Here is a 15,489-nt window from a genome sequence, read left to right as displayed (position 1 = left end):
ATAAGCCCTCGCACTACATTAAAACAGACCCCAAGGTAGTAGTAAAAAATTGCACTTCCGTTATTTCTCAACTCTACCCATACTGTTCCATTGCCTCAATGCCCTTTATTGAAATTCCTTCTTGCTTTCTGCTTTTGTTATTGTATATTTTATCAAATTGCTTCTCCTCCTTTCCCAGTTTGCCTGTCCTTTCTAAAGCTTAGAATATTTGGTCCCCAATCATGCCTCACTTGTAGCTGGGTCTCAGGGCGTGGTGTAGTAGGCATTACTATGTGCTGATTTTGTGCTCCTGTCTCAGTTGTTTTGTTTCTTACTCTATGTATATTTCTGTACAGAGCAGTTATTTAAATAACTATCTTCGCCATGTCCATGGACTTTTTTTTGACACGTTTTGTCTTACGATTTTTCCCGAGTTTACATCATCCCCCACTGCCCTATTTGCCCACTCATAGGATAGTCTATTTCACCTTCCATAGTGAATTTCTGCAATGCCTACAAAATGACTGGGATAGCGAGGATGCAGAGCAACACAGTTTGACATAAGTGCTGGGCTACCATGTTTCTGATAACCAAATCTTTAAATCACAACCTTGATTAAAATTTTAACCATTGTAACCTCCATTTATTGCATTTTGGTAGCTCTTAATGGGGACATGAGATGAAACTGTGGTTTTTAAATTCTTTATTTGGGGCTGGTGGGAGAGATAATGGCAAACATTGTTCTAACTTGAAGAGAATGTCATATGTCAGCTGTTCATGTCGAAGCCTTGGTCACTTGGCTTAAGGGACAAGGAGACAGAAAAAGAGCAGTTGTGTGTGATGAAAATTGAAGTTGTAATGGTGGATGTTTCTTAAATATAAGAAAGTTACTAATTGGTTAACAGTTCAATGATTTTTGTCCTTTTCCTACCTTCCTATTTTAAAGAAACTCCAACACCACAGAGGAAAGGTCTTCGATCTAGTGCTTTACGACCAAAGAAGATTGAGGCCCCAAAGCAGACTGGTCCAGTAATAATTGAAACCTGGGTCCCAGAGGAAGAACTGGATTTATGGGAAATTCGCAGTTTTGCTGAGAGGTAGTACAGGCTTGGTGCACATCTAGGTTTAATCAGTGAACAATAAAGTGCAGTTTTAGCACCTGACAGATTTTTTTTATTTGTTTAAGGGATATGGGCATCGCTGGCTAGGCCAGCATTTATTGCCCGTCCCTAATTGCCCTTGAGAAGGTGGTGATGAGTTGCCTTCTTGACCTGCTGCAGTCCATATGTTGTAGGAGCACCCAGAGTGCTGTTAGAAAGGGAGTTCCAGGACTTTGACCCAGCGACAGTGAAGGAATGGCGATATAGTTCCAAGTCAGAATGGTGTGTGACTTGGAGAGCGACCTGCAGGTGATGCATCTGCTGTCCTTGTCCTTCTAGGTGGTCGGGTCCGTGGGCCTGGAAGGTAGATCTCCAGTAATATATAGCTTATTTTCATTATGCTGCAAAATTATGAAAATTTATGGCTGCTGTGATGAATAAGTGGAAAGTTGGTGAGCAACACGTAGGGATTGTTATTGCATTACTTTTGGTTTTCTTGTACGTTTATTTAATTAGTGTACGGTGAGTCTAAAACAAAGTTAGAAGTTTAATATTTGAGACGTTGATGACGTCTCAAGTTCTAAACTTGTGCTTCGTATGCCTCCATAAATAGCAGTGGAAAATGTAAAATTTGATCAGGGATAACACTTTAGTGCAAAACATTTTTGTAATTACTGTAGATGTTCTAATAGATATTGTGTTTCAATTCCATGCATGCTGATTTCTTGGGAACAAGAAATAAATGGTTCTTTTGCAGGATATTTCAGAAATCATTGCTGGTATACCAACTAACTTTATAATAGAATCTGGTATGTAAAGGTTGACATAGGGTTGAAATTTAGGGTGTCTAAACGAAGGTGGGAAGTGGGCAAGATATTTCAACACAGAATTTGGAAATGAGTATTGCTGAAAAAAGAGACATGTCTAAGCTTTTCGTCTTGCACTCATCTAGACACTTCACAAGGATACCAATGTAAGGGGTCAACAACAATTTACACTATGTGAAGAGAGTACTGATTGGTTGGTAAGTGGCATTGCAATGGAGAATGCATCAGTGATGGTGACTGACAGTTAACTGCCAAGCATTGTTTGAGATTTAGACCAGGCAGCTTGACTGGTCAAGGCATTGCCCTGAGGAATAAGACAGCGACTTATTTAGCTGAAACAGGCGCAATGTGTGTACATGTACTTCTGTCTACTTAGAATAGAATCTTGTGTATTAATATATGTAGCAGTGCCCTGATGCGTACAAGGCTAAAAGCCTTGACATGTCTTTTTTTTTCAGCAATATTCAAGTTCTGTACTACCAAACGACAATTTGGAAATGCTTACATTGGATCAGTATGATTTATTTTTGATATATGTTAGAGAAATTTTAGGGAGATTTTTAGAATGTCAATCTAACTGTTTATTTTAAAAATGCACCAAACTAATTGGTGTCTAAAAGGAAATTGTCCTGGACCCCAGGGCACACTCTGACTTGAGTAGCAGAGTAAATTTCATATTAACATTAATAAAGGAAATATTTTCAGGCTGTAGTTTGATTTACAGTGCTTTATTCACAGGTCATCATGGCATTGGGGAAGAAAATATGTTGTGCTATTCATCAACTGTGTTGTACAAGATTGTAAACATAAATGGTGCAATTCACAACTGGAATGGAACATTGGAGGGGGGGTTGCCTAAAACTGGGGGAGTTTGCACTGTTGAATAGAAATTCTACCAATGAAGCCTACTTCTAGATAAAAGTCTTCCAAATGTATTGTGCTTTAGGCAGCATAAGCACTGCTTTATTTATTACATGCTCATTGATAAATGCATGTAAATAAGGAAGTGTTTACTTTAAGGAGATGGATGCATGCATTGAAAAGATGTCGAGGTAAACTGGGCAGAAGAATTAATAGAAGTACGTAATCCATTATAAGTTGGCGCCAAAAATCAATGAATTTGTTTTTGTGGAGTGATTTTTTTTTTTCTCATAGACATCTATGGTGCAAATAAAGTACTTTTCAACTTGGGCACAGAGTGCCAACATTGGGCACTACTAAGTTAGCACAGGCAAATGCAGATTAGAACTCTTTTCATTCTCTGCTTCAAAACAGCATCAACGTGAACTCTTTCTTTCATATCCCCATTTCTCTCATTAGTCATGTCTTGAGTGATGTGCCTTTTTCGTGCTTGAGAGAAGGCTTGTGAAGTAGACTTAAGATCATTCGCAATTGGATTTGGGGTACTAGGTGGCAAAGTGAGTTACATTTTAAGCACCGGTTTCAACTCAGCCCAGGCAAGATGGAATCCCTTCCTCCTCTGTTTTCTGGTTGTAAAGGTTCCTTGTGAACTGAGTTTGGGCAGTCTCAGTGCAGTTTCTGGTTAGCATAAATTGGCACTAATTGGCAGTGCCACTCAGACCTCAGGATTGCTGCATTGGAAAACTGAAAAAATGTCTCACTCATGTAGTGGGGGAAGTTTTATTCAGCATCTGACTTGCCACACTTGATTTGGAAGTGCCTGATGATGATGCTGACACTGGGTGCGTGCAATGGGAACAGCTCCATTCGGCAACGCCAGCATAGCCCAGTTAGATTTTTTTTTAAAATGGGACCTCTCCAGTCTGGCTGGATTCAAACTCTGGAGGCGTGAGACAGTATCCTGACTGACCCCCTCCCCAGCCCACACCTCCTTTCTTTATTTTTAATTGATTTTAATAAATGCAAAAAGGCTATTTTCCTAATTTATTTCATGATTACCTAATTTTTTGCAGAAAATCAAATTGAGAATGTAAACAAATGAAAATATTTCTATTAAACATATAACACCAACAACTTGCATTTATAAAGCACCTTTAAAGTCGTAAACCATCACAAGGCACTTCTCAGTGTTATCAGCCAAAATTTGACGTTGGTAGATGACTTCTAAAATTGTAGTGTTGCTTAACTGAAGCCAGTGTAGGTCAGCCACTACAGGGGTGATGGGTGAATGGGACACAGGTAGTAAAGTTTTGGATGACCTTGAGTTTAAAGAGGATAAAATGTGAGGGGCCAATGAGGAGTGCATTAGATTAGTCAAATCTAGAGGTAACAAAGAGATGAATGAGTTTCAGCAGTGGATGATCTGAGATGGGCAGAGTCAGATAATGATACAGAGATGGAGATTGGCGATCTAAGTGGTCAAAAGCTCATCTCTGGGTCAAATGGCACCAAGATTGCAACAGTCTAGATTGCCTCAGACAATTGCCAGGGAGAGGGATGGAGTTTGTGCCCAGCGAATGGATGCCTGTGGTGACCATAGACGATGGCTTCTGTTTTCCCAGTGTTTAGTTGGAGGGAATATTTGCACATCCGTTGCCACTATGTTGAAGCATAGTAATTAGCTAATTCTTTGCATAAAGTCACCTTTTTTAAGAATGTTTTGGTCATATATTTCCTTGTCCATTCCAGGGTGGAAAAAGAGAAGGCACAGGCTGCTGAGCAGCAAGCAAAGGTTAGTGAGCAGAAGAAGTCCGAAGAGTTCAAGGCCCAACTGGAGGCCCAACTTAAGCAGCAGCGCTTGGCTGCTCAACAGGTGGGAAGGCATGAAGTTTCCTAGTCCCACCTGTCATTAAACTGCATTGAATTTAACCTTCATTATTAAAGAAATGCACATTGTTTAATTTTTTTAGACTGTAGGGAGGGTGAAGGAAAGATATAATTATTATGATGTACATACGTTAGGATGTTTTTGACATATTAATATATTTATGTTGCTGTAAAATCTTTGAGCTCCTTAATCCCGAGAGTGCAGAATTTGTACGTTTGCATCCTTTGACATGGAATGGTAAGAAAACTATGAAGTGCTACCAATGTCCCTTTGTTGTTCCAAATCTCCTGTAAAGGTTGTCAGAGACATGATGTCCTGCATGGAGCAACTGTAGAAAAATTGATGGCCAATCTTGTGACTAGACACCTTCCACCAAACAAGTCTAGTCAGTGTCACAACAGTAGGCCACCCATATTCTTAGTCAATGAATGCTGTTCTGTGGAAGACCTTTTCAATTGCAGAGTTATGTAGAAAAGTGTTAAAATATTTTAACAAACATTACTTTGACTTTAGTCTGATAATACATGAAATTATTTTATTATATTAGGCCCTTTTATAAATATTGGAAGTGTTCTCTTCCCTCCTTCCATATCATGAATTTAGAGATTAATCCAGTATCTTGTATACTTCTTAAGTGTAGTTATTAATTAATTCTGAAATTGGTATGTTGTTTCCTATGCAAACTAAAGAAATTTGAATTCTAACATGATTGTGAGAGTGACATTTCTGAAATAATGTTGTAAATCTTTTATATTATGTTGGTGTGTCATGTATTTGAAATTAAGCAAAATTGCTTGAGCATTATAAGTGGTGATGACATTGCACTTTAATATTTGTAACCCATATGTGTAAGTGGGTAAGGATTAATTTACACAAACTGGTTGGGAGAAGAGCAAATGGGAATTGAAATGTCTCATTTGTACACCTTTTCTGAGAATGCACCCAAAGACAGGAATATTGCCATGCATCATCTTTGATTTTTATGTTCTGAAAATGTATTCAATAGCGCTGTGGAAAACTTTTTGTAACTTCTATTGTACCTTAACAGAAGCGCCTTGAGCAGCAGAAACTATCTGCCACTCCAAATTCTTCTTCTACTGCCTCTACAACCAACAGTACTGCTACCACTATTGCCACTCCCCAGAAGTTAATGGTAGGCTCCTTGACAGGACAGGTCTCCCCAGGAACAAAAGTGGTATTTACTACCACAAAAGTGGGTTCTCCAACAACAGTGACATTCCAGCCTAACAAGAATTTTCAGCAGAGTTTTGCTACCTGGATCAAGCAGGGCCAGAGTGGGTCAGGTATGTATCTCTGTGGATAGTTGAGAGAGTGAGTCACAAAGGAAGGTGATCATGAGTGCGATTGCATGCACAGAGTTCCTCATCTCAGCAGTGATATCCAGCAGAAATTAGATTCTTTTCCACTGAAATTGGGGCAGAAAATATAACTTACTTTTCATGTTAAATATTTTTATTTTAATAGTACCAATGATTTCATCAGGAACACAGACTGGAGTTAAACTCTGAGGCTTCAATTTTTACATATTTTGTTCCTTTGCTGGATTGGGCAGCATCACTAACCCAGTTTATTCAATATCCTCTGCATTCATAGTTTGACAAAAAAAAAAACTGCATAATTTTGTCCTTTTGACTTGGCAAGTAACTTGCAGCGCAACCAGATCAACTATTATAATGATGCAGTGTAGCACTGACCCACACAGACTCAGTTAACTGATCTGACCTGGCATGATATTGAGAGCCATAAATTGTCACAAGGCTGAAGGGGAACATTGGACAGAATTCTATCTCTTGATCACATTCCAGTGGTCATTGCTTAAAAGTGTATCTTTGTGTCCATCAAGGCAGCTGCTACGTATATGATGAATATATTGACGCTATTGCTTGGAATTAAATAAATCTTGGAAAATGCACACAACTTTTCTTGAAATATAACTTCTTAAAAGGATTAAGTAAATATTTGATTTTTCAATATTCTTTATCAGTATATTAAAATAGCTCTTTATTCTATTTACCAAAACATTTCTTTGTTCACTTGCTAGATAGATGTTAATCTCATGCAAACACTTTTACAGTAAATGATTTGCCTTTTTGTTCAGTTTTAACCTGATTCCATTCGGAATTTTAATACTAGCTGAGTTTTGATTTGGTAATGTGAAAGTTAAGCAACTGGCTTCTCTCCTCATTTGAGAGTTGTTCAAGCGTAAGGCTCAGATGTGAACAAAGTAATGAAAGCCTAAGTGTTCTTTATATCTCTTGTCCATTTTCTGCTAGTCACCAGCACAGTTGCCACCACAGGTACAACCATTGCCAGCACAGGGCAGGCGTTCCAGATCACAGGCAGTCCTGTAACCATGACAGGCAAGGTGATAACTGCTAAGCTTCCACTCACTGCAAACAGCAAAATCCTCACCGTCAATGTGCCAACCACTCAAGGAGGTAGGGTGGAGAGTGTATTATTTCATAATTTATGTTGTGGAGAGCCCTGTGGTTTAAAATGTGCACCAGTGTCTGCTGGAATATAATTAAGGCTAGTTTATTTTTGTATCTGTCAAATGATGTTCATTATTGTGTGTTCTCCTTTGTTTTTAACTTTATACACTAGCTTTGGATGGAAAATCTGTTGACTTTTTTGTGACCTTTAGCAGCAGCAAGGAGTGGTGCAGGATGGGATGGTGTGACCTTTAGTGCTAACTGTGCCTACCTTCCTTTATCAAAGATTGGCAGTCTCATTTTGACAGGCGAAGGAAGGGTGAATCTCCATTTGAATGTCACCATCAGGTGTATTTTAAACTTGAGCTTCCAACTCTCCAGTGTAGTGCCTTAATTCATCTTGAAACTATTGATTAAAAATTTGGAACTAAGTAATGCACACAAGAAACCATAACCTAGCTTGTTGTTGTTACTTCATCAGTGTTAACCTGATTCTGGTCTAGACTTAGTACTCACAAAGTAAATTTGGATACAAACTCCAGGAGCTTACACGTATTACTGATTACAGTTGTATAATGCATTTGACTTCACTGCAAAATGCTTTCACTGTTGTAGCAAGTGATGCCAACTTGTTAAGTTTGGAAGGCCAAAGGTATTCTGACTGACTACTTAGGATCCTATTAATAAAAAGGAAGAGGAAAAGGAAGATTCGACTCACCAGCATGTGTGTAGAGCTTTGTACCTGTAGGACTCTTCTTTCTCATGAGCGTAAATGCTTTCTGAAGGCATAACTCTCATTCATACTGGTGTAAATTCAATTGCTGCTGTACAACTGCATTTTTACATGCAGGCTGGTTTCTGAAGAGCAGTGTTCCTTTTGAAAACACAAGGTGGATCATTACAGCAAATAGTGTACGAGTATTCAGTACCCATGTTTCAGTGAGTATTCAGAACCCTGAGGCTGGATTGTTCTAATGTGGAAGCCACGAAGGACCTATCTGGATTTTTCAATAGGCCATGCCTGAGAGAGTTGCATTTTCAACTTAACAGTCAGAGATTGCCCCGTCAAATTAGTAAAGTGGGAAGGAATTGGTTCCTTGCATGTCGAGCTAGTAAGTGGTGCTAGCAACTTGTCCATGTTCCATCTACAGTACTCCCTGTGCCGCATAACTTGACGTCATTTGTGAACTTGCATATACAGCTCTCTATTCATTCAACTAATCTGATAAATATAGTGGAAGGCTGATGCCCTAGTACAGATCCCTGGAGGATGCCACTGGTCGCATCCTGACAATTGAAGTGCATACCCATTATCGCTACACTGTCTCCTATCTCCTAATGAATTCTCTATCCGTGTCAATAGGTTGACTCCAAATCCGTGCACTTTCATTTTTGCAAATGGCTGAGGTGCTGAATCTTATCGAATGCCTTCTGAAAGTCCACATAACTAAAATCCATAGACAATTTATCTAGCTCGTTAGTATCCTCAAAAAATCCAAATAGGTTCATTATGCATGACATACTCTTTAAAAATCTATGCTGGCTTTCTCTGATCAGTTTATAATTGTCCAAATGCTTTGTCACTCTATCCCTAATAACAGATTCTAGTAACTTCCCCACACACACATCAAACTAGGACTACATCATTCATGAATTTCAGTTTCTGCAATATCTATTTAGCCTTGTAACAATAAGAGACCCATGTCTGCTGTTTTACAACAATGTACCATTGTCACTTGTGTATAGTCTATATTGAATTTTTATGCCCATTTTTGTTTTGTAGGTGTAGTTCAGGTACAGCAGAAGGTTTTGGGAATCATTCCATCAGGCACTACTTCCAGCCAGCAAACCTTTACGTCATTCCAGCCAAGGGCCACCACTGTAACTCTTCGACAGAATGCACCAGGTACAACAACTACAACTCAGCAGGTACAGGTATTTATTATTTTCATTTACTATTATTTTAGATCATATAAGCCTACTTTGTTTAGAATACATTAATAGCCAGTGTGTTTGGGCAAATATTTCTTCCATCTGACCTGCAGCTTTTATTTAAACTACAGTCAGTTTACAAACTTCACACCGCTTGGAAGAGGTTAAATGAGCTTAATTACACAAAAAGTAATTGAACATGAGTAAAATCTTGTTCACTAATTTACTTATGCACAGACATGATAGGTCGAATAGCCTCGTTCTGTGCTGTGTGATCCAGTGTTCTTGCATTCCGTGCACTTGAGCAAGTTACGTTTACACAGCTTCCTCTGCTTAAAATAAACACAGAACTTGAGGCACTGTAACTGGCAACTTTGAAAATGTTGATGCAAATGCTATCGCTTTTTGACCAGCATAAGTGACTGCCAGTTTTAAACATGGACGCAGTGGTGGGAACTGTATCAAACAATTGATATTCTAGACTACAGTAAATTTACTTAGTAATAAATAACTAAGGCAATGAATAATAGTAATGTAACACTTACAGTTGAAATTATGTTAGGATCCTGAAAAGAAAAACACAATGTGTGGAATATCGGTACTAAATTTGCCATTCCTTTGAATTCACATTTGATATACAAAATGATACATGTATTTCTCACCTGCGTGCGAGTTTCACAGCTCTCAACTAATTGTTGAAGGTTCCAAATTGAGCATCCCTGATTTGAATGATTTAATTTCTGTAAATATTTCCTGAAGACACATGGGGCTTCCTGGATTCTGATAACTGACTACCCAATTCAAAAAGGACTGGCCAGTCATACATCTAACTGAACCAATCATGCAGTATTGTTTTGTTTGAATTGTGGACATGCAGTATTGTTTTGTTTGAATTGTGGAGCTCAGTAATTTTCTCAAGTCTGTAACCTTGGAGGCAAATGACCCGATCCTTCGACATATATATCCATTTAGGCTGGGGACATGTAGCTGCTGTTGGTTTTTAAACTCTTCAGCATTATGATTGGGCTTAAAAATAGTTGATGGTTATCAATGTTTACTTTTTTTAGTGATATGTTTCCCCAGTATCAGGGAGCTCAGAAAATTTCCCAGGTTTCCACACCCCCCGGCCCCATTTAAAATGGAGCCATTCTGGGATTTTGGTAGCTCCTGAAAACAGTTGGGAAAGTACTTCAAAGAAAATACCTTTAGCCTTTCTTTCTCTTTATAAGGCTGTTTCAGATTCAGATTTTGGTGTGTCTCCAATTAATTATGGTTTCTGTTTCTCATCTCTCCCCGCCCCCCCCCGTCTTTCAGTATCCAATCATTTAAAAATTAGTAGTCAGTGACTGTTTTGGTGCCATTTCGACAAGGCTGGCCTCTAACGCTGATCGAATTATTTTCTTCATAGTAAATGAGGGTTAATGGCTTCTTCACTGCATTATTAAATGGGGTTACATAGGTGCTTGTTGCAATGGCTGTGTGCGCCTTTAAAGTAGGTCTAATCTACCAGCACGCCTCAAAGAAATCTGGGTAGAGCAGATGCACCAATTGCCTATTATTTCTGTACTCTGCCGCTTTTCCTCCTCCAATTTAAGAAAATTTGGGATTTACAACTGAGAGCAATTTCCTCCACCTCAGACCTGAACTTTTCTTAGAGGTCTGTGGCTGTATTCTGGAACTTGAAATGGTCTTGAGATTGACTGGGATCAGAATTTTTGATTGCCTACCAGGCAATCAGTTGTTTATTGTGGCATATAATCTAATTATGTCTTTTTGGATGTTCTTTAGGCAGCTTCAGTTTTGTTCAGATTTACAGTTCATAAAACCTTGTTCACCCTCTCACACAGTCAAATAGTTATTGGGACACTTTGAGCTCATTCGCCATATGGGTTGCCAGAGTTTTTATTTTGCAATGGCTCTAAGAATTCTGAAGACTTGTTTGAAGTACATCCTCTGGCATTTGCATTGCCATTTGGAAATTAATGTATTGTAATGTTTTATGCTAGGTCCTCACAACAGGAGGAGCAACACAGATACGTCCTGGTGTAACAGTTATAAGAGCACCTTTTCAACAGGCAGCAACCATTGGGAAAGCTATTATCCGTACGCCTTTGATGGTACAGCAAGGTATACTCCCAGCCAGTAGGTTAATCATTATACTTCTCAAATGTATAATACATCAACCAATCCATTGGTGTTTCCCATCTATTATTAAGGTTTCATTGTCTGTTCTATTTTTGTCTTTTCGCACTTATTTTACAGTGCTGGATCCGCTATTATGGCTCTCCCCTGCTTTCAATTCAATTCAAATTTTATTATCCATTTGGAAATTCATTGTGGGTTTATTTACATTTTGTTTTCATAATCCATCAACTCTATAATTTTGCTGGAGCCCAATGTGGGGCTCAAGGCAACACCTCTGAGATTAAGAGCCCCATTAACTATCAAATGAGCTATCCGAGCTGTGCAGGAATTGGGATTTGCTTATTCTTCAGGAAACATACCCAAGTCTCCCATCTCCACATGCAAGTTACCTTTTGGCCTTTAATTGGCCCGAAACAGTCCTCATTTATCTTCTTGCGCTTTATGTATCTATGAAACATTTTTGGGTTTTCCTTGATTTTACTTGCCATTTTATTCATGCCATCTCTTTGTTTTCCTAATTTCCTTTTAATTTCACCCCTTCACTGTGTATACTCCTCTCGGCTTTCTGCAGTTTTGAGCCTTTGGCATCTAGTTGTAAGCTTTCTAATTTTGCCTTATCCTCCTCTAAGTTCTTGGCATTTGGTTGTGGAATGGGGGGTGTGGTGGCGGTGGGTGGTCAAGATTTGGGAGTCTCACCATTTTTCTTTGTGAGAACATATTTGTCCTGAGCCCCCATTGGGTCCTCCTTGAAAGCCTACTACTGCTATGATACTGATTTATCTTCCAAGTAGTTGTTTCTAATAACATTTTTACCAAATCACATCCATCTTTTGGGTGCATGCTCAAACTCAGTCTGTCCTCTAAGATATTCAGATCTCCAGGGTCACTGGTTAGTGATCAAAAGGTGCTCTCACCCACCCTGTAACTGGTTCTTGAAGTATTAATTGGAATGGCCTCACTATTGCATGCAAGATTTTGTTTTAGATAAATATGCATTTACCAATTTGATTCACTTGTGTGCCCTATAACTTTATAGGCCCTCCTTCAGTGGTAAGGACCTGGGAATCCAGACTCTGACCACCTCATTAGAATCATAGAGTTTTACAATGCAGAAGGAAGCCATTCAGCCCACTGTGTCTTTGCTGGGTCTATGAAGAGTTATCCACTTAATTGAATTCCCTCATCCTTTCTCCAGTCCCCTTCCTTTTTTTCCTTAAGTATTTAATTACTTTCTTGCTGTTTCTGATGTAGCTTCATAGTTTGATGTCGCAGGTTTGTCAGCACTCTGTACTGTGCAAACCAAGGCTTTGTACGAAATACATTTAAAAAGAAAAAATTGAACGCCTCAAAGCACTTGACAACCAATGAAGTGCAGTCACTGTTGTAATGTAGGAATTTAAATTAATTCAAAGTTGAACAAAATTTGCTAAAGTTTAGACTGTTAAATGACATTAGCTCCAATAATGCGAACAAATGTTCAATATAGCAAAGGGCTGACAAAACAAATCATAACCAACATTAATGCAAATGCTTTCCTTGCCTTCCAGCTCAAAACCAACAGGTAGTCACTCAGATTATCCGTGGACAACCAGTAACAACTGTGTCAAGTACAGGTAATTTGGTTCAAAGTTCAACCCAGAAGATGGTGACTGCACCAAGTACAGCTATGCAACCTATCCAAAGTCGGCCTGCCACACCACAAGGCCAACAGCCAGCCCAGCGGCCACAACAGGGACAGGTCCGATTAACGATGGCACAGCTCACCCAGCTCACACAAGGACAGGCAAGTGTTGTGGCTTTTTCATTGTAGTTTTGGAAGTTTTTTAACCAGTTTTGACGAGTTACAAATAGTCCACTTAATTTTCAATACTGTCCTTTCCTTTAGCCGGTAGCACCTGTCCTAAACAGCAACATTTAACAAGTTTTCTTTCAATTAATTGCAATATGAGTAAATGTCCCTGCAGATTATCATATGAGGAGAGTTTGAGGGAACTGCACCTGTATTCTCTAGCGTTTAGAAGAATGAGGGGTGACCTCATTGAAGGATTCGACAGGGTAGATACAGGAAGGATGTTCTCCTGGGTCTAGAATCATCGGACACAGTCTCAGAATAAGGGGCAAACCATTTAGGACCAGGATGAGGAGGAATTTCTTCAGTTAGAGGGTGGTGAATCTTTGGAATTCTCTACCCCAGAGGGCTATGGAGGCTCAGTCATTGAGTATGTTCAAAGCAGAGGTGATAGATTTCAAGATACCAATGACACCAAAGCAGACGGAGATAGTGTGGGAAGATAGAGTTGAGGTAGAAGATCAGCCATGATCTAGTTAAATGACAGAACAGGCTCATGGGGCAGAATGACCAACTCCTGCTGCTATGTTCCCATGTGAGGACTGTTCCATATTGTTTTAAAGTTGCCTTTTCTGAAAAAAGGAACAGTTTCGGGCAATATTTGCAGATAATTTTCTTTTCTGAAGCATTGTCCTGAGAGCTGAATTCTTCAAATTTGTACTACCAGACGCTAAATTTATGCATTTGGGTATAATTCTAATATTGCCAAATGCCATGATATTGTTAGATACGATGCTACCTCAGCTTCATGCATCATAAAGTTTGGGAATGTGAGATTCTTTAGCTGCAGCGTATAACTTTGAAATTCAGGCTCCTTCACGTGAAGAAATAGCCCCACAAATTCTCTAACAACTTGGTACTAATTAGGGGGTGGGAATGGGTGGTGCTGTTAGTTTTTTTTACCTTATTCTGTACTCGTGCTAATTCAGCATTGCTATCATGTTGTCTCCTTGCAATTCCTCCTAGAAAGTTTCAGTTGGGAGTAGCAAACGAGCATTTTTCTAAAATATACGTGCGTACTGATACAGCCAAAACTTTTTAAATTGTGATCATGCTGATGTCCTTGTTGTAGAGCGGAGGTCAGGGATTGACTGTGGTGATTCAAGGGCAGGGGCAAACAACCGGACAACTTCAGCTTATCCCACAAGGTGTATCAGTAATTCCTGGGCCAGGACAACAGTTAATGCAGGCTGCCATGCCAAGTGGAACTATTCAGAGATTCCTCTTCACACCCCTGCCAACCGTTACAGCATCAGCTGCTGCAACAACATTAGCTTCTGTGACAACAGCAGCACCAGGTGAGACAATTCTATAGGTGTCATTTATTTTCAACATTTTACCTAAAAGCTTGGTAATATAGAACTGGGGAATACATTCTTAAAATGTCAGCTTCTAAATGTTGAAATTTTGCAAATAGAAAATTTTATTTTCTTTGCAATGCAATCAGTGAATTCATGTTAATCATGGACATCACAGCCCTGATGAAAATATGTCCCTCAAGACCAAGATGATGCTTGAAAGCTGCCTTCTCATTGCATTTGAGAATGCACAATGTATGCAAAAACATTGAATATTTTCACACTGCAGGAAATAGTTTGTGCAATGATCTAGAGAAGTTAATGTTGCAATTTATTATATAAATTGAACACTGGTTTTTATTACTTATTAATGAAGTTACCAATCTCTTATAATATAGTGTGTAATTTGTGTGAGATGCTGTATATATTATGTTTAATCTTGTTCTGCAGCTGCAACAGAACAGAAACAGGTGCAGACACAAGTACAACAAATGCAAGCTCCAATCCAATCATCACCTCAGCCTCCACCACCTTCTCCTGTTCAGACTTCAGTTACCTCTCAGCCCCTATCCTCAATACAGCCTGCCCAAACACAGCCAGTACAAGCCCAACCTGTTGTCCAGGTACAAGCTCCACCACAAGTTCAACCTGTTGTTCAGACACAAGTTCCACTACAAGCTCAAGTTCCTCCAGTCCAAGCTGGGAATCAACTAACTGTACAGTCCCCACCTCGGCCTCAGCTGCAGCCCCAGCAACATCAAGCCAATATTCAGACAGTAGCTCCTCAACCTCAACTTCAACCCCAAGTTCCAACTCAGATGGCAGCTGAGACTCAGGCACTGCCTCAGGTCCCTCAGGGTGTGGTTCAACATCAGATCAAACTCCAGGTCCCTGTTCAGATTCAGCAGCCAGGTCTGACTCCAGCTCAGCAGATCCAAAATGTGGTCAGTGTGCAAGCCGCCAGTGTCCAGGAGCAACTACAGCGAATCCAGCAAATCCGTGAACAGCAACAGCATAAGAAACAGCTGCAGATAGAAGCTAAGAGGGAGCACATGCTACAGACTGCAAACCAAAATGAAATTATTCAGAAACAGGTAATAACTCCTGTGGTGGAGAATAAAATGTATTTACTGGGTACCTTAAGATTTTTTTATTAT

At 39.4% G+C, this 15,489-nt stretch overlaps 1 protein-coding gene across 23 annotated transcripts in view; it reads left to right on the top strand.

Moving 5' to 3' along the window:
- bptf (bromodomain PHD finger transcription factor) overlaps window positions 1-15,489 on the top strand; it is a 139,482-nt gene that overhangs the window by 96,614 nt on the left and 27,379 nt on the right. For 8 of the 23 annotated variants that reach the window (XM_078529001.1, XM_078528999.1, XM_078528990.1 and 5 more), the window contains 9 exons: window positions 926-1,076; window positions 4,517-4,640; window positions 5,704-5,959; window positions 6,950-7,114; window positions 8,892-9,043; window positions 11,047-11,182; window positions 12,733-12,968; window positions 14,107-14,332; window positions 14,783-15,426. In XM_078529001.1, the coding sequence (XP_078385127.1) occupies window positions 926-1,076; window positions 4,517-4,640; window positions 5,704-5,959; window positions 6,950-7,114; window positions 8,892-9,043; window positions 11,047-11,182; window positions 12,733-12,968; window positions 14,107-14,332; window positions 14,783-15,426 (2,090 nt within the window). The remainder of the gene's footprint in view (window positions 1-925; window positions 1,077-4,516; window positions 4,641-5,703; window positions 5,960-6,949; window positions 7,115-8,891; window positions 9,044-11,046; window positions 11,183-12,732; window positions 12,969-14,106; window positions 14,333-14,782; window positions 15,427-15,489) is intronic. The other 15 variants (XM_078528994.1, XM_078529002.1, XM_078529007.1 and 12 more) reach the window with 10 other exon arrangements.

Source organism: Cetorhinus maximus, chromosome 24 (genome assembly GCF_964194155.1).
Source record: "Cetorhinus maximus chromosome 24, sCetMax3.hap1.1, whole genome shotgun sequence".
In the NCBI taxonomy this organism is placed as follows: domain Eukaryota; kingdom Metazoa; phylum Chordata; class Chondrichthyes; order Lamniformes; family Cetorhinidae; genus Cetorhinus; species Cetorhinus maximus.
The sequence above is the reverse complement of the archived record's forward strand: the minus strand, read 5'-3'. Positions and strand labels throughout refer to the sequence as shown.